Below are 25,339 nucleotides of genomic sequence, written 5' to 3'. Positions count from 1 at the left end.
AAATACACCTGAAATACACCTGTAATACACCTGAGATACATCTGAGATACACCTGAAATACACCTGTAATACACCTGAGATACACCTGAGATACACCTGAGATACACCTGAGATACACCTGAGATACACCTGAGATACACCTGAGATACACCTGAGATACACCTGAAATACACCTGAGATACACCTGAGATACACCTGAGATACACCTGAGATACACCTGAGATACACCTGAGATACACCTGAAATACATCTGAAATACACCTGAGATACACCTGAGATACACCTGAGATACACCTGAAATACACCTGAAATACACCTGAGATACACCTGAAATACACCTGAGATACATCTGAGATACACCTGAAATACACCTGTAATACACCTGAGATACACCTGAGATACACCTGAGATACACCTGAGATACACCTGTAATACATCTGAAATACACCTGAGATACACCTGAGATACACCTGAGATACACCTGAAATACACCTGTAATACACCTGAGATACACCTGAGATACACCTGAGATACACCTGAGATACACCTGAAATACACCTGAAATACACCTGAGATACACCTGAAATACACCTGTAATACACCTGAGATACACCTGAAATACACCTGTAATACACCTGTAATACACCTGAGATACACCTGAGATACACCTGAGATACACCTGAAATACACCTGAAATACACCTGAGATACACCTGAAATACACCTGAGATACACCTGAGATACACCTGAGATACACCTGAGATACACCTGTGATACACCTGAAATACACCTGAGATACACCTGAGATACACCTGAGATACACCTGAGATACACCTGAGATACACCTGAGATACATCTGAAATACACCTGAGATACACCTGAGATAGACCTGAGATACACCTGAGATACACCTGAGATACACCTGAGATACACCTGAGATACACCTGAGATACACCTGAGATACACCTGAGATACACCTGAGATACACCTGTAATACACCTGAGATACATCTGAGATACACCTGAGATACACCTGTAATACATCTGTGATACACCTGAGATACACCTGAGATACACCTGAGATACACCTGAGATACACCTGAGATACATCTGAGATACACCTGAGATACACCTGAGATACACCTGAGATACACCTGTAATACACCTGTAATACACCTGAGATACACCTGTAATACATCTGTAATACATCTGAGATACACCTGAGATACACCTGTAATACACCTGAGATACACCTGTAATACATCTGTAATACATCTGAGATACACCTGAGATACACCTGAGATACACCTGAGATACATCTGAGATACACCTGAGATACACCTGAGATACACCTGAGATACACCTGAGATACACCTGAGATACACCTGAGATACACCTGAGATACACCTGACGCTGCTGGAGTCTGAGGCCGAGAACATGAAAGTAACACTGCTGAAATACTCCTGAAATACTGCTCAGAGTACTCCTGAAATACAGCTCAGAGTACTCCTGAAATACAGCTCAGAGTACTCCTGAAATACTGCTCAGAGTACTCCTGAAATACAGCTCAGAGTACTGCTGAAATACTGCTCAGAGTACTGCTGAAATACAGCTCAGAGTACTGCTGAAATACAGCTCAGAGTACTGCTGAAATACAGCTCAGAGTACTCCTGAAATACAGCTCAGAGTACTCCTGAAATACAGCTCAGAGTACTGCTGAAATACAGCTCAGAGTACTGCTGAAATACTGCTCAGAGTACTCCTGAAATACAGCTCCTGATATACAGCTCAGAGTACTCCTGAAATACTGCTCAGAGTACTCCTGAAATACAGCTCCTGATATACAGCTCAGAGTACTCCTGAAATACAGCTCCTGATATACAGCTCAGAGTACTCCTGAAATACTGCTCAGAGTACTCCTGAAATACAGCTCCTGATATACAGATCAGAGTACTCCTGAAATACAGCTCAGAGTACTCCTGAAATACTGCTCAGAGTACTCCTGAAATACAGCTCCTGAAATACAGATCAGAGTACTCCTGAAATACAGCTCAGAGTACTCCTGATATACAGCTCAGAGTACTCCTGAAATACTGCTCAGAGTACTCCTGAAATACAGCTCAGAGTACTGCTGAAATACTGCTCAGAGTACTGCTGAAATACTGCTCAGAGTACTGCTGAAATACAGCTCAGAGTACTCCTGATATACAGCTCAGAGTACTCCTGAAATACAGCTCAGAGTACTCCTGAAATACAGCTCAGAGTACTGCTGAAATACTGCTCAGAGTACTGCTGAAATACTGCTCAGAGTACTCCTGAAATACAGCTCAGAGTACTCCTGAAATACTGCTCAGAGTACTGCTGAAATACTGCTCAGAGTACTCCTGAAATACAGCTCAGAGTACTGCTGAAATACAGCTCCTGATATACAGCTCAGAGTACTCCTGAAATACAGCTCCTGAAATACAGCTCAGAGTACTCCTGAAATACAGCTCCTGATATACAGCTCAGAGACTGAGTACTCCTGAAATACAGCTCAGAGTACTCCTGAAATACAGCTCCTGATATACAGCTCAGAGACTGAGTACTCCTGAAATACTGCTCAGAGTACTGCTGAAATACAGCTCAGAGTACTCCTGAAATACAGCTCAGAGTACTCCTGATATACAGCTCAGAGTACTCCTGAAATACTGCTCAGAGTACTGCTGAAATACTGCTCAGAGTACTCCTGAAATACAGCTCAGAGTACTCCTGAAATACAGCTCAGAGTACTCCTGAAATACAGCTCAGAGTACTCCTGAAATACAGCTCAGAGTACTCCTGAAATAAAGCTCAGAGTACTCCTGAAATACAGCTCAGAGTACTCCTGAAATACAGCTCAGAGTACTCCTGAAATACAGCTCAGAGTACTCCTGAAATACAGCTCAGAGTACTCCTGAAATACAAAGCTCAGAGTACTGCTGAAATACTGCTCAGAGTACTCCTGAAATAAAGCTCAGAGTACTCCTGAAATACAGCTCAGAGTACTCCTGAAATACAGCTGAAAGCTAACATGTGATTTCCAGTATTTTTACCTCGAGATGTGTTTTTGTATCACTTCCTGTTTGAGGCCCTTTGTCCCCCCCCCCCCCCTATAATCCTAGAATAGCCTGTGGTGTCTCCACCCATCACGCGCTGCGCTGCTCAGCGGCTCCTTGTTGTCGTCGGGAGCGAGATGTTTGTCAGTTTGAGGATCTTTGATTTGCAGGAAATCTTTGGGAGTGAGCGCTCGGTCTTCTTCTGTCTCTCTTCTGTCTGTAGTTCACTTCCTGTCGCCTTCTTCTTCTCTGGTTTGAGTTCTCTTTGTTTGTTGTTTCTCTCGGTCTTTAACTAACTTCTGTTATGTCTGAACGCAAAAACTAAATGTATTCTTATTTTTATTTCCCGTCTGTTTATCGTTTTATTCCTTTTTCGTTCCTCTCTTTGTTGTTTTCTAACTTGTAGTTTTATTGTCCCGTCCTTCCTCTTCTACTCACCCTGACTTCCTGTTTCCTGCTTCCTGCTTCCTGTTTACTGTGTAGAGCAGAAAACAGTGAGTGAGTCTTTTAGTCTCCATCATGTCGCTGTTCGAGCGCTGCCGACTCATCGTGGTGAGGAACGAAAATCTGACCATAGAGACGCAGTGTTTGTGTTTGTGTTTGTGTTTTATTCTGAAAATCTGACCATAGAGACGCAGTGTTTGTGTTTGTGTTTGTGTTTTATTCTGAAAATCTGACCATAGAGACGCAGTGTTTTTGTTTTTGTTTTATTCTGAAAATCTGACAAGAGATGCAGGTTGCGGTCGGATAATCCAAAAATCAGCTCCTAAATTCTAACCCTATCTCCTATTCCTTGACCTCTGAGTGAAAGGTCATGGGGTTAAGGGATAGTGGATAGGAGAATTCAAAAGGACTTAGGAGAAGAGACTGCAGTGCTTTAGAGAATCGAATGCACTTTCACTATCCGACGTGTTTATGATGCGCCAGCGGACGTCCTGAATGTGCGTCTGCTGCTGTGGGGAAACTATGGAAACTACAGTTTTCTATACAGAGGACTACAACATGGATGTTTAATAAGAAGGAGGGACTCATCTAGAGACTCTGCACCGTGCTCTGATGCTGTTGCTTTATGCTTTATGAACAACAGAGAAACATATTCTTCATGACCAAAGCTGGAATTGAAATAAAAAAGGAAAGTGAAACTTCTGCTCGTCACCCTCTCCCTCAGGTCCACATTAATACACATGATCCCAATACGTATGATTGGATGAAAAGATCTTAAAATCAATACAAATGTATTTATTATAAACGTTAGTCCTTCACACCTATCACTGTGTACATCATTCAAACATCTTTTAAAAGTTGAACAAACCCCACACAGCTCAGTGAAATGTTGACTTTATTTGATCATTTCAGTAAAAACTAACGTTCATATTTCTCTTTTTGATTATAATACTGATGAAGGTTCAAAACAAAGCACTTTGGCAACTTACCACATACGTTTTAAAAAGCTTAATAAGCACCGTAACTTTCATGATATCATTTCTCCGTCATAATAGTTTGTTTCCGTGAACGGCCACCTGTTGTGTGACGGCACATGCTGCGGCTGCAATGCATTGTGGGTCAGCATTTTCTCCTCTCCTTTCGGTGAGGGAGGTCCAGTGGTTCCTAAGCTAAAGGAGGTTATAAAGGAAGTTTGAAACCTCCTTTCCCATCATCTAGAGAATTGGAACGGCACTTATCATGGCTGCCACTGAGGGACTTCCGGGTCATTTCACTCCGTTAGGAAGGTTCCTAAGAGAAATGGACTATTCCACTTCAGCCGCAGTATTTCTGTTTGTGTTTTATTCTGAAAATCTGATGAGAGACGCAGTGTTTGTTTGTGATGAATAGGTTTTCTGTAATAGTGTTTAAAATGTCTCTCTCTCTAACAGTCTCTCTGCTCAGATGAAAACTAAAGGCTTTTATTTTGTGGCCTCAACAGGAAGTGCTGAAGCAGCTGCAGGGCACCATAGAAGAAGAGTCGGGCGAGGCATCTGGCTCCCAGCTGGAGCTCATCGAGAGGCTGAAGGAGATGAGCCTGGACTCATCGGGGTTTAAACCCCGAGCGAAGCCTCCTGGAGCCTCCGGGGGGGCAGGAGGCAGCGCTCTCCCCAGGAGAGGAGCTCCTCCAGCGGGGAGAGAACAGGAGCGCTGCCTGGAGGACCTGGAGAAGGAGAGGTACTGCTTTTATATATATATATCATATCACACACACACACACACACACACACACACACACACACACACACACACACACACACACACACACACACACACACACACACACACACACACACACACAATATTTGTGTCTCTTATTGGCTCCTCTGTTTCCTGCTCTGTGATTGGCTGCCAACCCCTGACAGAGCTCTCCTATTGGCTGAGCTGGAGAAGGAGGAAAAAGAGAAGGACTGGTACTACGCTCAGCTGCAGAATCTGACCAAGAGGATCGACAGCTTGCCGCTCACCGAGAACGTGAGACACACACACACACACACACACACACACACACACACACACACACACACACACACACACTATACATAACAGTGTGTGTGTGTGTGTGTGTTAGTTCACCCTGCAGACGGACATGAGTCGCCGTCAGCTGGAGTTCGAGGCTCGTCAGATCCGCTCAGCGATGGAAGAGCAGCTGGGATCCTGTCAGGAGATGGAGAGGAGAGCTCAGGTAAACTCACCTGTCTCTAAGATGCTCATAGAGAGGAGAGCTCAGTTAGGTGTTCAGCAGGTGAGCTCTAATGAGGACAGGTAGGTGTTCAGCAGGTGAGCTCTAATGAGGACAGGTAGGTGTTCAGCAGGTGAGCTCTAATGAGGACAGCTAGGTGTTCAGCAGGTGAGCTCTAATGAGGACAGGTAGGTGTTCAGCAGGTGAGCTCTAATGAGGACAGCTAGGTGTTCAGCAGGTGAGCTCTAATGAGGACAGCTAGGTGTTCAGCAGGTGAGCTCTAATGAGGACAGGTAGGTGTTCAGCAGGTGAGCTCTAATGAGGACAGGTAGGTGTTCAGCAGGTGAGCTCTAATGAGGACAGCTAGGTGTTCAGCAGGTGAGCTCTAATGAGGACAGGCAGGTGTTCAGCAGGTGAGCTCTAATGAGGACAGGTAGGTGTTCAGCAGGTGAGCTCTAATGAGGACAGCTAGGTGTTCAGCAGGTGAGCTCTAATGAGGACAGGTAGGTGTTCAGCAGGTGAGCTCTAATGAGGACAGGTAGGTGTTCAGCAGGTGAGCTCTAATGAGGACAGGCAGGTGTTCAGCAGGTGAGCTCTAATGAGGACAGGTAGGTGTTCAGCAGGTGAGCTCTAATGAGGACAGGTAGGTGTTCAGAAGGTGAGCTCTAATGAGGACAGGTAGGTGTTCAGCAGGTGAGCTCTAATGAGGACAGGTAGGTGTTCAGCAGGTGAGCTCTAATGAGGACAGCTAGGTGTTCAGCAGGTGAGCTCTAATGAGGACAGGTAGGTGTTCAGCAGGTGAGCTCTAATGAGGACAGGTAGGTGTTCAGCAGGTGAGCTCTAATGAGGACAGGTAGGTGTTCAGAAGGTGATGAAATGGTCTCTCTCTCTTCAGGCTCGTGTCTCTCGCATCCAGCAGATCGAGAAGGACATCCTGCGTCTGGGAGCTCGTTTGCAGGTAAACTCAAAACACCTGGAGACACATATTCAATAGCTATTTTAGCTTCTTTATTGAAGTCTGATTTATTTCCTCTTGTCTCTGCAGGGGGATGAAACTCAGAGCGACAGCAGCGACTTGCCTGGCGCTCAGGTGAGCTTCCTGTTTCCTGTTTCCTCTTCTACTGTTCACATTACAAATGTATTTAAAGTGATCTGATGTTTCCTCCTGCAGAGCTCCAGCAGCCGATTGGAGCACGAGCCGGCCAATGAGGCGAGCTACTCCGTGCCTCGACGAATCACCAGCCACCTGGGAACCAAGGCGAGTAACCCCACCCACTTTACCTCCTTAACGACCAATCAGAGCTGTTAAACATTAGGCCCACTGTAAAGGTGGTGTATAAAGTTCTGGATGGTGTAAAGCAGGCCTATTCAACTGGCGGCCCGCGGGCCAGATGCGGCCCAGAACCAACTCCCGAGTGGCCCAGCCTCCCGTAGCCAAATTCCTACACTAGTACAGACCATGAACGCAACACTCCACGTTGCATAGAAACCACCAAACCACAACGCAGCACGTTTTTTGAAAGTGCATCTAGTGGTGCTAGTAACGGTGGTCCTATGATAGCAACTCTAAAACATGTCTCTCTCAACTCTGAAGCGTAAACAGAGACAAAACGGTCATTGATCTTGTGGAGCAGATCCAAGTCAAGCTGGACCTTTTCGCGACCGACTTGAGAACGGGTCGGATGCTGCATTTTCCGACGTTCCCCAAACACATCACATCTCCGGCACACATCACGGATGTGATGACAGATTTCATTGCGAGGTTGAAAGAGAACTTTGCCGGTCGATTGGATGGACTTGCTCTGCTCACAGAGGTGATGATGGGCTTTGCCAGAGACCCCTTCACTGTTGCAATAGAGGGGGACGTATCAACCAGAGCAAAGGAAGTGGTCCCCTGCATCGACAAGGGGAAATATACACTGGAGCTTATTGACATGCAGCGCACTAACGGGCCAGCAAAGTTTTGGAGTGATGTCAAAAAACAGCAGTTCCCTAACGTTCAGAAAGTAGCGATCTGTGTGCTCAGTATGTTTGGATCAACATACACATGTGAATCAAGCTTTTCACACATGAACTCAATCAAAAGTAGCACTCGCTGCTCCCTGACTGACGGCACTCTTCACCAATGTCTTAGGATTGCATTGATATCCTATGAGCCAAAAATCACTGCTCTTGTTCAAAACTAAAAATGTCCCTTCTCCCATCGAGAAAGTCAGCGATGACCAATCACAAATGAGGTGATAGTTAGCACCTAGTTTACTATAGTAGACGTGTAGTGTAGTATTCATTCATATAGTTACCCGTATCCCTTGTTATGGGTTTGTGCACTGAAGGGTTTGACAGTTCTTTCTGTATTCATTTAAATGCACTTTGTGTCTGGGTCAAATGTGACCAAAACCTCTGATTTTTTTGTTGTTACTTGAAAAGTGAAAAAATGTTATTGCTACAGTACTACCTCTTTGTGTTGCATTGGAGCTCTTTAGCTGTTTTCTTTGTATGTGAGGACATTTATTAAGACTGCTATTATTGTATTCAGTAAATGCACTTTGGGATGTGCCTGGTTCAAAAAACATAACCTGAATATTTGACTTCTAAAGGAAACACATTTAATGCTACAACTGTGCACTTTTTTTCACTTTATTCAGATTGTGTTAAATTAATGCTAATTAGTTGTGTTTTTATGCACTTTTTGACCTACCTTTGTTACAGTAGATGAACAATGAATACAAATTGCATGTTTTTCATCGCAGTAATATGTGTTGGTTTAAAATGTGTCACTACCCGCTTTTTACAGGCCGCTGAATGTCTGGCCCAACTGAATGTGTAGTTGAATAGCCCTGGTGTATAGTGTTATTAACAGTGTCGCCCCCTGCAGGTGGAGATGGTGTACAGCCTGCTGTCCATGCTGGGGACTCACGATAAGGACGACATGTCACGCACGCTGCTGGCCATGTCGTCCTCTCAGGACTCGTGCATCGCGATGCGTCAGTCGGGCTGCCTGCCGCTGCTCATCCAGCTGCTGCACGGCAACGACAAGGACTCTCTGCTGCTGGGAAACTCCCGCGGCAGCAAGGAGGCGAGGGCGAGGGCGTCTGCGGCGCTGCACAACATCGTGCACAGCCAACCGGACGATAAGAGAGGCCGGCGTGAGATCAGAGTGCTCCACCTGCTGGAACAAGTGAGGCATTACTGCGAGGAGTGCTGGAGCTGGCAGGAGAACCACGAGAGGGGAGTGGACCAGGAGGACAACCCCAGTGAGTGATGTCACACACACCGGCCAATCAGAGGCAGACACAGGCAGCATGCACGTCACACGACCAGAAACATATAATCCAAATGTTAAATGATATGTGATTATATAGAAACAATATAATGTTCTGAATGTAATATAATATATAACGCTGTGTGTTCAGTGCCGTCTCCAGTGGAGCATCAGATCTGTCCGGCTGTTTGCGTCCTGATGAAGCTTTCCTTCGACGAGGAGCATCGGCACGCCATGAACGAGCTGGGTGAGACTTAGTGACTCAGCTGTTTCCCGTTTCCTGTTTACCCTGACTCAGGGTTCTCTCTGACTGTCCTGTGTTCTCTCTGACTGTTCTCTCTGACTGTTCTCTCTGACTGTCCTTTGTTCTCTCTGACTGTCCTGTGTTCTCTCTGACTGTCTGGTGTTCTCTCTGACTGTTCTCTCTGACTGTCTGGTGTTCTCTCTGACTGTTCTCTCTGACTGTCCTGTGTTCTCTCTGACTGTTCTCTCTGACTGTTCTCTCTGACTGTCTGGTGTTCTCTCTGACTGTCTGGTGTTCTCTCTGACTGTCTGGTGTTCTCTCTGACTGTTCTGTGTTCTCTCTGACTGTCTGGTGTTCTCTCTGACTGTTCTCTCTGACTGTTCTCTCTGACTGTCTGGTGTTCTCTCTGACTGTCTGGTGTTCTCTCTGACTGTTCTGTGTTCTCTCTGACTGTTCTCTCTGACTGTCCTGTGTTCTCTCTGACTGTTCTCTCTTACTGTCCTGTGTTCTCTCTGACTGTCCTGTGTTCTCTCTGACTGTTCTCTCTTACTGTCCTGTGTTCTCTCTGACTGTCCTGTGTTCTCTCTGACTGTCCTGTGTTCTCTCTGACTGTCTGGTGTTCTCTCTGACTGTTCTCTCTGACTGTCTGGTGTTCTCTCTGACTGTTCTCTCTGACTGTCTGGTGTTCTCTCTGACTGTCTGGTGTTCTCTCTGACTGTCTGGTGTTCTCTCTGACTGTCTGGTGTTCTCTCTGACTGTCCTGTGTTCTCTCTGACTGTCTGGTGTTCTCTCTACCTGTGCTCTGCAGGTGGTCTACAGGCGGTGGCTGAGCTGCTGCAGGTGGACTGTGAGATGTTCGGTCTGAGCAGCGATCACTACAGCGTGACGCTGCGACGCTACGCCGGCATGGGCCTCACCAACCTCACCTTTGGAGACGTGGCCAACAAGGTGAGAGGAAACACACACACACACACACACACACACACACACACACACACACACACACACACACACACACACACACACACACACACACACACACACACACACACACACACACACACACACACACACACCCCTCTGACTCTGTGTTTCCCATCAGGCCACACTGTGCTCCATGAAGGGCTGCATGAGGGCGATGGTGGCCCAGCTGAAGTCCGACAGTGAAGACCTGCAGCAGGTAACCTCCTCCACCTCTTACTGACTTTTAAAATAATGTATTAATCTCTGTAACACGTTTTAAATTCACATATCATACCTGAGTGGAAACGTGGAAGCAGCAAAATAATCTTGAAATATATAAATGAGACGTAACAGTCCTGGAATATCACGGGGGAAAATCTGCGTAAATGATTGAAGAGGATTAAGGACCTCATGAGAATTCTCTGATTATTTGTTTGATCAGATTTTTAAAAAATGTTGTTGAAAAAAGAATTAAAGTCAGAATCCCAAATAATCTTTTCTTTTGATCTCATCCAAAAGAAAAGATTTCAGTGCGATCAAATAAAAACAGATCTCCCAACAAACTCAAAAGTGGAAATCAGTTGGATCAGATATTATAAAAGCTGAAACCGTTTTAAATACCGCGAAAAGTTTGAGCATAAAATTAAAAAAATATTCCTGACATTTATCAATCAACGGAAATCAAAGTGGAAAAGCCGAAAACTAATCAAAGAGTTTGGAAATATATTGTACACTAAATACGTTTTTTCACGTGTCTCGGCTGTCTCTTGTTGACGGTAGTATCTGTACCTGTCTCTTGTTGACGGTAGTACCTGTATCTGTACCTGTACCTTGTTGACGGTAGTATCTGTATCTGTCTCTTGTTGACGGTAGTACCTGTATCTGTACCTGTCTCTTGTTGACGGTAGTACCTGTACCTGTCTCTTGTTGACGGTAGTATCTGTACCTGTCTCTTGTTGACGGTAGTATCTGTACCTGTCTCTTGTTGACGGTAGTACCTGTATCTGTATCTGTCTCTTGTTGACGGTAGTATCTGTACCTGTCTCTTGTTGACGGTAGTACCTGTATCTGTACCTGTCTCTTGTTGACGGTAGTACCTGTACCTGTCTCTTGTTGACGGTAGTATCTGTACCTGTACCTTGTTGACGGTAGTACCTGTATCTGTCTCTTGTTGACGGTAGTATCTGTACCTGTCTCTTGTTGACGGTAGTATCTGTACCTGTACCTTGTTGACGGTAGTACCTGTATCTGTCTCTTGTTGACGGTAGTATCTGTACCTGTCTCTTGTTGACGGTAGTATCTGTACCTGTCTCTTGTTGACGGTAGTATCTGTACCTGTCTCTTGTTGACGGTAGTACCTGTACCTGTCTCTTGTTGACGGTAGTATCTGTACCTGTCTCTTGTTGACGGTAGTATCTGTACCTGTCTCTTGTTGACGGTAGTACCTGTACCTGTCTCTTGTTGACGGTAGTATCTGTACCTGTCTCTTGTTGACGGTAGTACCTGTATCTGTATCTGTCTCTTGTTGACGGTAGTATCTGTACCTGTCTCTTGTTGACGGTAGTACCTGTATCTGTACCTGTCTCTTGTTGACGGTAGTACCTGTACCTGTCTCTTGTTGACGGTAGTATCTGTACCTGTACCTTGTTGACGGTAGTACCTGTATCTGTCTCTTGTTGACGGTAGTATCTGTACCTGTCTCTTGTTGACGGTAGTATCTGTACCTGTACCTTGTTGACGGTAGTACCTGTATCTGTCTCTTGTTGACGGTAGTATCTGTACCTGTCTCTTGTTGACGGTAGTATCTGTACCTGTCTCTTGTTGACGGTAGTATCTGTACCTGTCTCTTGTTGACGGTAGTACCTGTACCTGTCTCTTGTTGACGGTAGTATCTGTACCTGTCTCTTGTTGACGGTAGTATCTGTACCTGTCTCTTGTTGACGGTAGTACCTGTACCTGTCTCTTGTTGACGGTAGTATCTGTACCTGTCTCTTGTTGACGGTAGTACCTGTACCTGTCTCTTGTTGACGGTAGTATCTGTACCTGTCTCTTGTTGACGGTAGTATCTGTACCTGTCTCTTGTTGACGGTAGTACCTGTACCTGTCTCTTGTTGACGGTAGTATCTGTACCTGTCTCTTGTTGACGGTAGTATCTGTACCTGTCTCTTGTTGACGGTAGTACCTGTACCTGTCTCTTGTTGACGGTAGTATCTGTACCTGTCTCTTGTTGAAGGTAGTATCTGTACCTGTCTCTTGTTGAAGGTAGTATCTGTACCTGTCTCTTGTTGACGGTAGTACCTGTATCTGTCTCTTGTTGACGGTAGTACCTGTATCTGCCTCTTGTTGAAAGTAGTATCTGTACCTGTCTCTTGTTGACGGTAGTATCTGTATCTGTCTCTTGTTGACGGTAGTACCTGTACCTGTCTCTTGTTGACGGTAGTACCTGTATCTGTCTCTTGTTGACGGTAGTACCTGTATCTGTATCTGTCTCTTGTTGACGGTAGTACCTGTATCTGTCTCTTGTTGACGGTAGTACCTGTATCTGTCTCTTGTTGACGGTAGTACCTGTACCTGTCTCTTGTTGATGGTAGTATCTGTATCTGTACCTTGTTGACGGTAGTATCTGTATCTGTACCTTGTTGACGGTAGTACCTGTACCTGTCTCTTGTTGATGGTAGTATCTGTATCTGTACCTTGTTGACGGTAGTATCTGTATCTGTACCTTGTTGACGGTAGTACCTGTACCTGTCTCTTGTTGATGGTAGTATCTGTATCTGTACCTTGTTGACGGTAGTATCTGTATCTGTACCTTGTTGACGGTAGTACCTGTACCTGTCTCTTGTTGACGGTAGTATCTGTATCTGTACCTTGTTGATGGTAGTATCTGTATCTGTACCTTGTTGACGGTAGTATCTGTATCTGTACCTTGTTGACGGTAGTACCTGTACCTGTCTCTTGTTGACGGTAGTACCTGTATCTGTCTCTTGTTGACGGTAGTACCTGTATCTGTCTCTTGTTGACGGTAGTATCTGTACCTGTCTCTTGTTGACGGTAGTATCTGTCTCTTGTTGACGGTAGTACCTGTATCTGTATCTGTCTCTTGTTGACGGTAGTATCTGTACCTGTCTCTTGTTGACGGTAGTATCTGTACCTGTACCTTGTTGACGGTAGTATCTGTATCTGTACCTTGTTGACGGTAGTACCTGTACCTGTCTCTTGTTGACGGTAGTACCTGTACCTGTATCTGTCTCTTGTTGACGGTAGTACCTGTATCTGTCTCTTGTTGACGGTAGTATCTGTACCTGTACCTGTCTCTTGTTGACGGTAGTACCTGTACCTGTATCTGTCTCTTGTTGACGGTAGTACCTGTACCTGTCTCTTGTTGACGGTAGTATCTGTACCTGTATCTGTCTCTTGTTGACGGTAGTACCTGTACATGTATCTGTCTCTTGTTGACGGTAGTATCTGTACCTGTCTCTTGTTGACGGTAGTATCTGTACCTGTATCTGTCTCTTGTTGACGGTAGTACCTGTACATGTATCTGTCTCTTGTTGACGGTAGTACCTGTACCTGTACCTGTCTCTTGTTGACGGTAGTATCTGTACCTGTGTCTGTCTCTTGTTGACGGTAGTACCTGTACCTGTACCTGTCTCTTGTTGACGGTAGTATCTGTACCTGTGTCTGTCTCTTGTTGACGGTAGTACCTGTACCTGTACCTGTCTCTTGTTGACGGTAGTATCTGTACCTGTGTCTGTCTCTTGTTGACGGTAGTACCTGTACCTGTGTCTGTCTCTTGTTGACGGTAGTACCTGTACCTGTACCTGTGTCTTGTTGACGGTAGTATCTGTACCTGTGTCTGTCTCTTGTTGACGGTAGTACCTGTACCTGTATCTGTCTCTTGTTGACGGTAGTACCTGTACCTGTACCTGTGTCTTGTTGACGGTAGTATCTGTACCTGTGTCTGTCTCTTGTTGACGGTAGTACCTGTACCTGTGTCTGTCTCTTGTTGACGGTAGTACCTGTACCTGTGTCTGTCTCTTGTTGACGGTAGTATCTGTATCTGTCTCTTGTTGACGGTAGTACCTGTATCTGTCTCTTGTTGACGGTAGTATCTGTACCTGTCTCTGTCTCTTGTTGACGGTAGTACATGTATCTGTCTCTTGTTGACGGTAGTATCTGTACCTGTGTCTGTCTCTTGTTGACGGTAGTACCTGTACCTGTGTCTGTCTCTTGTTGACGGTAGTATCTGTATCTGTCTCTTGTTGACGGTAGTACCTGTATCTGTCTCTTGTTGACGGTAGTACCTGTACCTGTGTCTGTCTCTTGTTGACGGTAGTATCTGTACCTGTCTCTGTCTCTTGTTGACGATAGTACCTGTATCTGTCTCTTGTTGACGGTAGTATCTGTACCTGTCTCTGTCTCTTGTTGACGGTAGTACATGTATCTGTCTCTTGTTGACGGTAGTACCTGTACCTGTCTCTGTCTCTTGTTGACATGTATCTGTCTCTTGTTGACGGTAGTACCTGTATCTGTCTCTTGTTGACGGTTGTACCTGTACATGTATCTGTCTCTTGTTGACATTAGTACTTCCTGTCTCAGGTGATAGCCAGTGTCCTGAGGAACTTGTCATGGCGCGCCGATGTGAACAGCAAGAAAACTCTGAGAGAGGTCGGCAGCGTGCGAGCTCTGACCGGCTGCGCCCTGGAGGTCCAGAAGGTGAGAAGACAGCACTTCTGTCCTCATGTCTCTTTGTCTGTGTCGTCTCTAAATGTCTCTCTGTCCTTGTGTCTTTGTCTCTTTGTCTCTCTGTCCTTGTGTCTTTGTCTCTCTGTCCTCGTTTCTAAACCTATCTGTATCTCTGTCCTCGTCTCTTTGTCCTCGTCTCTAAACGTCTCTGTCTCTGTGTCCTCGTCTCTCTGTCCTCGTCTCTAAACGTCTCTGTGTCCTTGCCTCTCTGTCCTCGTCTATCTGTCTCTCTGTCCTTGTCTCTTTGTCTCTCTGCCCTCGTCTCTAAACGTCTCTGTCTCTCTGTCCTTGTCTCTTTGTCTCTCTGCCCTCGTCTCCAAACGTCTCTGTATCTCTGTCCTTGTCTCTTTGTCTCTCTGTCCTCGTCTGTATCTCTGTCCTCGTCTCTTTGTCTCTCTGTCCTCGTCTCTGTCCTCGTCTCTTTGTCTCTCTTTCCTCGTCTCTAAACATCTCTGTGTCTGTGTCCTCGTCTCTTTGTCTCTCTGTCCTCGTCTCTAAACGTCTCTGTGTCCTCGTCTCTAAATGTCTCTGCCTCTCTGTCCTCGTCTCTAAACGTCTCTGTGTCCTCGTCTCTAAACGTCTCTGTGTCCTCGTCTCTCTTTCCTCGTCTCTAAACGTCTCTGTGTCCTCGTCTCTCTTTCCTCGTCTCTAAACGTCTCTGTGTCCTCGTCTCTCTTTCCTCGTCTCTAAACGTCTCTGTGTCCTCGTCTCTTTGTCTCTCTGTCCTCGTCTCTAAACGTCTCTGTGTCCTCGTCTCTAAACGTCTCTCTGTCCTCGTCTCTTTGTCTCTCTGTCCTCGTATCTCTGTCTCTCTGTCCTCGTCTCTTTGTCTCTCTGCCCTCGTCTCCAAACGTCTCTGTATCTCAGTCCTCGTCTCTTTGTCTCTCTGTCCTCGTCTCCAAACGTCTCTGTTTCTCTGTCCTCGTCTCTTTGTCTCTCTGTCCTCGTCTCTAAACGTCTCTGCCTCTCTGTCCTCGTCTCTAAAGGTCTCTGTGTCCTCGTCTCTAAACGTCTCTTTGTCTCTCTGTCCTCGTCTCTATGTCTCTGTGTCCTCGTCTCTTTGTCTCTCTGCCCTCGTCTCCAAACGTCTCTGTCCTCGTCTCTTTGTCTCTCTGTCCTCGTCTCCAAACGTCTCTGTTTCTCTGTCCTCGTCTCTTTGTCTCTCTGTCCTCGTCTCTAAACATATCTGCCTCTCTGTCCTCGTCTCTAAAGGTCTCTGTGTCCTCGTCTCTAAACGTCTCTTTGTCTCTCTGTCCTCGTCTCTCTGTCTCTGTGTCCTCGTCTCTTTGTCTCTCTTTCCTCGTCTCTAAACGTCTTTGTCTCTGTGTCCTCGGCTCTTTGTCTCTCTGTCCCCGTCTCTAAACGTCTCTGTGTCCTTGTCTCCCTGTCCTCGTCTCTTTGTCTCTCTGTCATCTCTAAACGTCTCTGTGTCCTCGTCTCTAAACGTCTCTGCCTCTCTGTCCTCTTCTCTAAACGTCTCTGTGTCCTCGTCTCTTTGTCTCTCTGTCCTCGTCTCTAAATGTCTCTGTGTCCTTGTCTCTCTGTCCTCGTCTCTAAACGTCTCTGTGTCCTCGTCTCTCTGTCCTCGTCTCTAAAGGTCTCTGTGTCCTCGTTTCTCTGTCCTCGTCTCTAAAGGTCTCTGTGTCCTCGTCTCCCTGTCCTCGTCTCTTTGTCTCTCTGTCATCTCTAAACGTCTCTGTGTCCTCGTCTCTAAACGTCTCTGCCTCTCTGTCCTCTTCTCTAAACGTCTCTGTGTCCTCGTCTCTAAACGTCTCTGTGTCCTCGTCTCTTTGTCTCTCTGTCCTCGTCTCTAAATGTCTCTGTGTCCTCGTCTCTCTGTCCTCGTCTCTAAACGTCTGTGTCCTCGTCTCTGTCCTCGTCTCTAAACGTCTCTGTGTCCTCGTCTCTAAAGGCCTCTCTGTCCTCGTCTCTCTGCCCTCGTCTCTAAAGGTCTCTGTGTCCTCGTCTCTCTGTCCTTGTCTCTTTGTCATCGTCTCTAAACGTCTTTTCCTTGTCTCTCTCTAAACGTCTCTCTGTCTCTAAATGTGTCCTCTCGTCCTTTAGGAGTCCACCCTGAAGTCTGTCCTCTCTGCTCTGTGGAACCTCTCGGCTCACTGCACAGAGAACAAAGCTGATATCTGCTCAGTGGACGGGGCTCTGGGCTTTCTGGTGGGAACGCTGACGCACCGCAGCCACACCAACACGCTCGCTATCATCGAGAGCGGAGGAGGCATCCTGAGGAACGTGTCCAGCCTCATCGCCACCAACGAGGCGCACAGGTAAACTGTTAATACCTGTAGAGCACACCTGTAGAGCACACCTGTTAATACCTGTAGAGGTAAATACCTGTTAACACCTGTAGAGCACACCTGTTAATACCTGTAGAGGTAAATACCTGTTAACACCTGTAGAGCACACCTGTAGAGCACATCTGTTAATACCTGTAGAGGTAAATACCTGTTAACACCTGTAGAGCACACCTTTAGAGCACACCTGTAGAGCACACCTGTAGAGCACACCTGTTAATACCTGTAGAGGTAAATACCTGTTAATACCTGTAGAGCACACCTGTAGAGCACACCTGTTAATACCTGTAGAGGTAAACACCAGTTAGCCCCTGTAGAGCACACCAGTTAGCCCCTGTAGAGCACACCTGGTAGCCCCTGTAGACCACACCTGTTAGCCCCTGTAGAGCACACCAGTTAGCCCCTGTAGAGCACACCTGTTAGCCCCTGTAGAGCACACCTGTTAGCCCCTGTAGAGCACACCTGTTAGCCCCTGTAGAGCACACCAGTTAGCCCCTGTAGAGCACACCTGTTAGCCCCTGTAGAGCACACCAGTTAGCCCCTGTAGAGCACACCTGTTAGCCCCTGTAGAGCACACCTGTTAGCCCCTGTAGACCACACCTGTTAGCCCCTGTAGAGCACACCTGTTAGCCCCTGTAGAGCACACCTGTTAGCCCCTGTAGAGCACACCTGGTAGCCCCTGTAGAGCACACCTGGTAGCCCCTGTAGAGCACACCTGGTAGCCCCTGTAGAGCACACCTGTTAGCCCCTGTAGAGCACACCTGTTAGCCCCTGTAGAGCACACCTGGTAGCCCCTGTAGAGCACACCTGTTAGCCCCTGTAGAGCACACCTGTTAGCCCCTGTAGAGCACACCTGTTAGCCCCTGTAGAGCACACCTGTTAGCCCCTGTAGAGCACACCTGTTAGCCCCTGTAGAGCACACCTGGTAGCCCCTGTAGAGCACACCTGGTAGCCCCTGTAGAGCACACCTGGTAGCCCCTGTAGAGCACACCTGGTAGCCCCTGTAATGACCTATGGACTGGTTACACTGTCCTGTAATGAGCCTAAGCTCTGAAGGCTGATGGACTCTTCTGTGTGTTGCAGGCAGATCCTGCGAGATCACGGCTGCCTGCCCACACTGCTGCAGCACCTGAAGTCTCACAGCCTCACCATCGTCTCCAACGCCTGCGGAACGCTCTGGAACCTTTCGGCTCGAGACGCCAAGGACCAGGAGGCATTGTGGGAGCTGGGCGCTGTGGGCATGTTGCGCAACCTCATCCACTCGCGCCACAAGATGATCGCCATGGGCAGCGCCGCCGCTCTGCGCAACCTGATGGCCAACCGGCCGGCAAGGTACAAAGACGCCAGCGTGGTGTCGCCGGGCGCCGGCGCCCCCTCGCTGCACGCCAGGAAGCAGAAGGCTCTGTTCGAGGAGCTGGACGCCCAGCAGCTGTCAGAGACCTTCGACAACATCGACAACCTGAGCCCGAAGGCAGCGCACAGGAAGGGGCGGGGCTGCAGCGGCGCCACGGGGGGGAGCGGCCCGACGCGCTCTTACACCAACACGCCCGTTCTGTCCAGCCCGAAGAGCGCCGACGGGTCGAAGCGGACGAGCGAGGAGCCGTTCGCCCGGCCCGTGTTCCCGCCCAGCGTCCGGGCGTCCAGCGACAGCCTCAACAGCGTCACGAGCGCAGACGGGTACGGAAACCGCGGCAAAACCAAACCGTCCACCGAGCCGTTCTACTCCTCGGACGAGAACGGAGGCAACAAGTGCTGCGTCTACAGGAAGTACCCGGCCGACCTGGCGCACAAAATCCGCAGTGCCAACCATATGGCGGACGACGACGGCGGCGAGCTGGACACGCCCATCAACTACAGCCTCAAGTACTCCGACGAGCAGCTGAACTCTGGGCGTCAGAGCCCGAGCCACCGCGGCGCCGCAGAGAGCGAGGAGGACGAGCCGCTGGACGCCCGGCTGCGGCGCCGCGGTGACGCGGCTCCCAAAGGGAACCGCATGGCGTCCGCGCCGCCGCAGCGCTATGTCGCCACGGCAACATCAAACTACAGCGGCGAGCCGGCACCGGAGCAGCCGATCGACTACAGCCTGAAGTACGGCGCCGACGTGACCCGCAAACCTCTGTTCAAACCTGAGGAGAGCGCCCCCCCCTCAGCACCCCCTCCCCCGCCGTCCTCAGCTAACAAGCTCCGCCCCCCGCCGCCGACCAAGCGCCCGCCGCCCAAAGGCAGCCAGGAGGCGCCGCAGACGTACTGCGTGGAGGACACGCCCATCTGCTTCTCTAGGGGCTCCTCGCTGTCCTCGCTGTCATCGGAGGAAGAGGAGGAGGATGGGAGGAAGAGGAGGGGGGGAGGCAGCGACTACCCCACGCTTCCTGTGAGCGAGAAGGAGGAGCAGCAGCGTCAGCAGAAGGAGGCGCAGAGTCAGACCTCCAGTGCCGCCGCTGCTGCAGCTGCCGCCTCTAGGGGGCGACGCAGCCACCATCATCATCATCACGTGACATCATCCGGCGCCCGGACGCCGAAGAGCCCCCCCGAGCCGCCGTACGCTCAGGAGACGCCGCTGATGTTCAGCCGCTGCACCTCCGTCAGCTCCCTGGACAGCTTCTCCACCTCCTCCATCGCCTCCTCGGTGCGAAGCAGCGAGCCGTGCAGCGGCATGCCGAGCGGCGTGGTGAGTCCCAGCGATCTGCCCGACAGCCCGGGGCAGACGATGCCTCCGAGCCGCGCCAAGACGCCACCGCCGCCCAGCAGCAAACAGGAGAAGAAGAAGCAGGAGGAGGAGAGCAGCGCCGACGTCATGCTGCACTTCGCCACCGAAAGCACGCCGCACGGATTCAGCCGAGCGTCCAGTCTGAGCGCGCTCAGTGTGGACGAGCCTTACATCATGGCGGAGATGAGGAAGGAGGAAGAGGAGGAGGCGAACAAGGAGAGGAAGGAGAGGAAGGAAAGGGAGGAGAGGGAGGAGAGGGAGGATGAGGAAGGGCAACTGGAAGAGTCGGACGACGATGACGACATCGAGATCCTGGAGGCCTGCATCAAGAGGGCCATGCCCAAGTCGTCACGGAAACCAAAGAAACAACAACAGCAGCCGGCGCCACGGAAACCCAGCCAGCTTCCTGTCTACAAGCTCCTCCCCCCGCAGGGCCGCAGCCAATCACAGCAGAGGAAGGACGGTCCATCGGAAGAGGTGCCGAGGATTTACTGCGTGGAGGGAACGCCGCTCAACTTCTCCACCGCCACCTCGCTGAGCGACCTCACCATCGACTCACCACCCAATGAGGAGGCTGCACCTGCGGCTCAGCCTTCCAATCAGAGCAGGGGGGCGGGGCTTAGGGGGGCGTGGCCTCCTGAGGGCGACAACGGTGACGACATCTTGGCGGAGTGCATCAGTGCCGCCATGCCTAAAGCAAGACCCAGGAAGCCGGTCCGCGCGGCGCCTGGCGAGATACAGGCTCCGCCCCCTCTGCAGGCTCCGCCCCCTCCCCCCCCGGCCCCGCCTCTACTCGGCACGCAGCAGCAGAAGAAGAAACCGACCTCCCCGGTGAAGCCGATGCCCCCGCGGGCGCCATACAGCATCTCCGCGGCAACAGCAGCCAAAGCAAAGCCGGGCTTCACTTTCGACTCGCCGCACCACTACACGCCCATCGAAGGCACGCCGTGCTGCTTCTCGCGCAACGACTCGCTCAGCTCGCTCGACTTCGACGAAGACGAAGGCGGCGAGAAGGACGAAGAGAAGCGAGTGAAGGAGGAAGACGGCAGGAAGAGGAAGCAGCAGACGGCGGCCGTCGTTCCCCGAACAAAGCCCGCCGCCAACCTGCCGGACGACAGGCAGAAGTTCTGCATCGAGGACACGCCCGTCTGCTTCTCCAGGAACTCGTCTCTGAGCTCGCTGAGCGACATCGACCAGGAGAACAACAACAAGGAGTTCGCTGCCCCCCCCCCTCCGGAGCAGGGAGGAACAGCCGGCAGGAAGTCGCCCCCCCTGCAGGAAGAGCAGAAGCCCCGCCCCCCAGCGAGTGGCTACGCCCCCAGAGCGTTCCACGTGGAGGACACGCCCGTCTGCTTCTCCAGGAACTCGTCCCTCTCGTCTCTGAGCATCGACTCCGAGGACGACCTCCTGCAGGAGTGCATCAGCAGCGCCATGCCCAAGAAGAAGAAGAAGGGCGCCGCGCCACCGTCCCTCCCTAAAGAAGAAGAAGAAGAAGACGAAGACAACAACGGGATATTAGCCGAAGAGGAGCCTTCGGACGGGCCGCGGAGCCCCGCCTCCCCCGACTCGGAATCTTTTGATTGGAAGGCGATCCAGGAAGGAGCGAACTCCATCGTCAGCAGCCTGAACGCCGCCGCCGCCGCGCCGCTGTCCCGCCAGCCGTCCTCCGACTCGGACTCGGTGCTGTCGCTCAAGTCTGTTGGATCCCCGTTCCGCCTGCCGCCGCCGTCCAATCAGAGCGCAGAGGAGGGGGAGAAGGAGGAGGGGGGGAAGGAGGAGGGGGGGAAGCGAGGGGGGCGGATCCTGAAGCCTGGCGAGCGCAGCACTCTGGAAGCCAAGAAGAAGAAGGAGCAGGAGGAGGAGGAGGAGGAAGAGGAGGCGAAGGCGCTGCGCGGAGGGAAGAAGGTTTACAAGAGTCTGATCACCGGGAAGCCTCGCGTGGAGGCCAGGGGGCGGAGCCAACCTCAGGTGGAGGCCAGGGGGCGGAGCCAACCTCAGGTGGAGGCCAGGGGGCGGAGCCAACCTCAGCTGGAGGCCAGGGGGCGGAGCCAACCTCAGCTGGAGGCCAGGGGGCGGAGCCAACCCCGAGCGGCGCCCGCTGCCAAACCCCCAGGGAGCGACCCCGAGCGAGGCTCCTCTCGAGACTCCACCCCCTCACGCTCCTCCTCAGCCAATCAGAAGGGAGGGAAACTACTGCCGCCGCGCACCGCCTCTCCAGGAAGTGCTTCGTCTTCATCATCTTCAGCGTCCAGAACAACCAATAAGAGCGGATCGGCGGTGAGGAGCGGCGGTGGCATCCCGAGGAGCGAGTCGGCGTCTCGAGTCGGAGGATCGACGGCGGCGAAGAAAGCGAAGGCGGAGTCTGAGAAGCCGCCGGCGCTCGTCAGACAGTCGACTTTCATCAAAGAGGCTCCGAGCCCCACGCTGAAGAGGAAGATGGAGGACGGAGAGACCGCCTCCAGCCCAGAGAGGAGCCACGAGAGCCCTGCACGCCCACAGGAAGTGACATCATCCTCACGCTTCAGCCGCACCGGCACCTGGAAGCGGGAGAGTAGCAGCAGCGGGGGGGGGGGAGGAGGAGGCGGGTCTAGCGGCGGCGGGAAACACTCGACCTCGCTGCCCCGCGTCGGAACCTGGAAGAGAACGGGAAGCTCCTCCTCCGTCCTGTCAGCATCATCAGAGTCCAGCGAGAAGGGGAGGAGTCAGGAGGGGCAGGAGGGGCGGGGCCAAGAGGACAGGAAGGGCACTTGGAGGAGGGCGAAGAGTGGGGGAGAGGGGCGGGGCTTCAGTGACCGAGCGGAAGACGTTTGGGTGCGATTGGAAGATTGTCCCGTCAACAACCCCCGCTCCCCTAACGGCCCCCCAATCATAAGCCCCGCCCCTTCCTCCTCCATCATAAGCCCCGCCTCCTCCTCCTCAAAGATCCCGTCCTCCACCTCGTCCTCGTGCTCCAACCTCAACCTGCGGCGCAGCTGCGAGAGTCTGGACGACAAACAGCAACCGCCCCCGCAACCGTCGCTGCAACAGACCCCCCCTCAACAACAACAGACGCCCCCTCAGCATCAGACCCCCCCCCAGCAGACCCCCCCTCAGCGTGGCGTCTCCCAGCCTCGCGGTGCTGTAGCGGCCCGAGTTTCGCCCTTTAATTACACCCCGAGTCCAAGGAAAAGCAACAACGACATCATCAACACCATCACCTCCTCCGCCCCCCCCACGCCTCCCACCACCACCACCTCCTCTTCCTCCTCCTCTTCCTCCACTACCACCCCCCCCACGCGCCCCTCACTCATCCCCACCCCCGTCACCAAGAAACGGGAACCTAAAGGTGGGGAGGGCGATCGATCGGGGGGGGAGCGCGGCTCGTACATCGTGACGTCCGTTTGAACAAAGACTAAAACGTGTAGATATGGTGGAAGTGAACTGTACAGGAAATATTTAAGCCCCGCCCCTCACCCCCCGCCTCATTGGCTCCTCCCACCTGTCAGTCGAGCTTCTTAATGAATGACTTTACATTAACTTTTTATGTTTTTATACCACTACTACTACTAAACCATGTGTAGCGCTTAGCTCCGCCCCCTGCCTGTGTCCCTGCATGGCCCCGCCCCCTTATCGATGATGCTGTTCCTGCTAGCTATTACCTGTGTGTCTGGATCTGAAGGTGTTTCTCCCTAAACTAATTTATTCCTAACGAGCTGCGGGGGGTTCCTGCTGCGTGGGAGTGTCAGAGGAACGTCTGTTGTGTTTCCGGGGGTTCAGTGGCTCTGAATAACACTGTTATTAAGTTATTGCTGTAAAACCTTAAAAACCTTTTAACTTTGAAGCACATAATTTAAAAATGTTTTTGCCAAAAAGAGTTCCTCAGTGCTCTTCATGCTGTCACTCACTGTCTGTGCTGGAGGAGAACGTCTTTGGTGAAACGTTAATGAAATAAAAATCTACATTTTAGCTGCAAACTGTGTCTGTGTGGAAGACATGATGTTATTTACACCTTGTACATGTACGTGATAGGCTAAGGGGCGGGACATCTCTAAGCCGTTGACCAATCACAACAGAGACACTACATACTGATATACCTGAACATCAGCAGGAGAGGACTCTTTAAAGTAGAGACACTACATACTGATATACACCTGAACATCAGCAGGAGAGGACTCTTTAAAGTAGAGACACTACATACTGATATACACCTGAACATCAGCAGGAGAGGACTCTTTAAAGTAGAGACACTACATACTGATATACACCTGAACATCAGCAGGAGAGGACTCTTTAAAGTAGAGACACTACATACTGATATACACCTGAACATCAGCAGGAGAATACTCTTTAAAGTAGAGACACTACATACTGATATACACCTGATCATCAGCAGGAGATGACTCTTTAAAGTAGAGACACTACATACTGATATACACCTGAACATCAGCAGGAGAGGACTCTTTAAAGTAGAGACACTACATACTGATATACACCTGAACATCAGCAGGAGAGGACTCTTTAAAGTAGAGACACTACATACTGATATACACATTAACATCAACAGGAGAGGACTCTTTAAAGTAGAGACACTACATACTGATATACACCTGAACATCAGCAGGAGAGGACTCTTTAAAGTAGAGACTCTACATACTGATATACACCTGAACATCAGCAGGAGAGGACTCTTTAAAGTAGAGACACTACATACTGATATACACCTGAACATCAGCAGGAGAGGACTCTTTAAAGTAGAGACACTACTTACTGATATAAACCTGACCATCAGCAGGAGAGGACTCTTTAAAGTAGAGACACTACATACTGATATACACCTGACCATCAGCAGGAGAGGACTCTTTAAAGTAGAGACACTACATACTGATATACACCTGAACATCAGCAGGAGAGGACTCTTTAAAGTAGAGACACTACATACTGATATACACCTGACCATCAGCAGGAGAGGACTCTTTAAAGTAGAGACACTACCCACTGATATACACCTGAACATCAGCAGGAGAGGACTCTTTAAAGTAGAGACACTACATACTGATATACACCTGAACATCAGCAGGAGAGGACTCTTTAAAGTAGAGACTACATACTGATATACACTTGAACATCAGCAGGAGAGGACTCTTTAAAGTAGAGACACTACATACTGATATACACCTGACCATCAGCAGGAGAGGACTCTTTAAAGTAGAGACACTACCCACTGATATACACCTGAACATCAGCAGGAGAGGACTCTTTAAAGTAGAGACACTACATACTGATATACACCTGAACATCAGCAGGAGAGGACTCTTTAAAGTAGAGACACTACATACTGATATACACCTGAACATCAGCAGGAGAGGACTCTTTGAAGTAGAGACTACATACT

The 25,339-nt window shown here is 49.9% G+C and overlaps 1 protein-coding gene across 2 annotated transcripts in view; it reads left to right on the top strand.

Annotated features, from left to right (window-relative positions):
* The window catches only part of apc (APC regulator of WNT signaling pathway), a 33,930-nt gene extending 10,009 nt beyond the window's left edge, over positions 1-23,921 (top strand). For both annotated transcript variants that reach the window (XM_079660221.1, XM_079660222.1), the window contains exons 3-15: positions 5,000-5,235; positions 5,424-5,532; positions 5,630-5,743; positions 6,636-6,698; positions 6,786-6,830; positions 6,912-6,998; positions 8,616-8,994; positions 9,154-9,249; positions 10,055-10,194; positions 10,349-10,426; positions 14,809-14,925; positions 17,020-17,234; positions 18,345-23,921. In XM_079660221.1, coding sequence (XP_079516347.1) covers positions 5,000-5,235; positions 5,424-5,532; positions 5,630-5,743; positions 6,636-6,698; positions 6,786-6,830; positions 6,912-6,998; positions 8,616-8,994; positions 9,154-9,249; positions 10,055-10,194; positions 10,349-10,426; positions 14,809-14,925; positions 17,020-17,234; positions 18,345-23,352 — 6,687 coding nt within the window. In that variant the 3' untranslated portion in view covers positions 23,353-23,921. The remainder of the gene's footprint in view (positions 1-4,999; positions 5,236-5,423; positions 5,533-5,629; positions 5,744-6,635; positions 6,699-6,785; positions 6,831-6,911; positions 6,999-8,615; positions 8,995-9,153; positions 9,250-10,054; positions 10,195-10,348; positions 10,427-14,808; positions 14,926-17,019; positions 17,235-18,344) is intronic.
* Positions 23,922-25,339: the final 1,418 nt, after the last annotated feature.

Source organism: Notothenia rossii, assembly GCF_949606895.1.
Source record: "Notothenia rossii genome assembly, chromosome: 11".
NCBI lineage: Eukaryota > Metazoa > Chordata > Actinopteri > Perciformes > Nototheniidae > Notothenia > Notothenia rossii.
The sequence above is the reverse complement of the archived record's forward strand: the minus strand, read 5'-3'. Positions and strand labels throughout refer to the sequence as shown.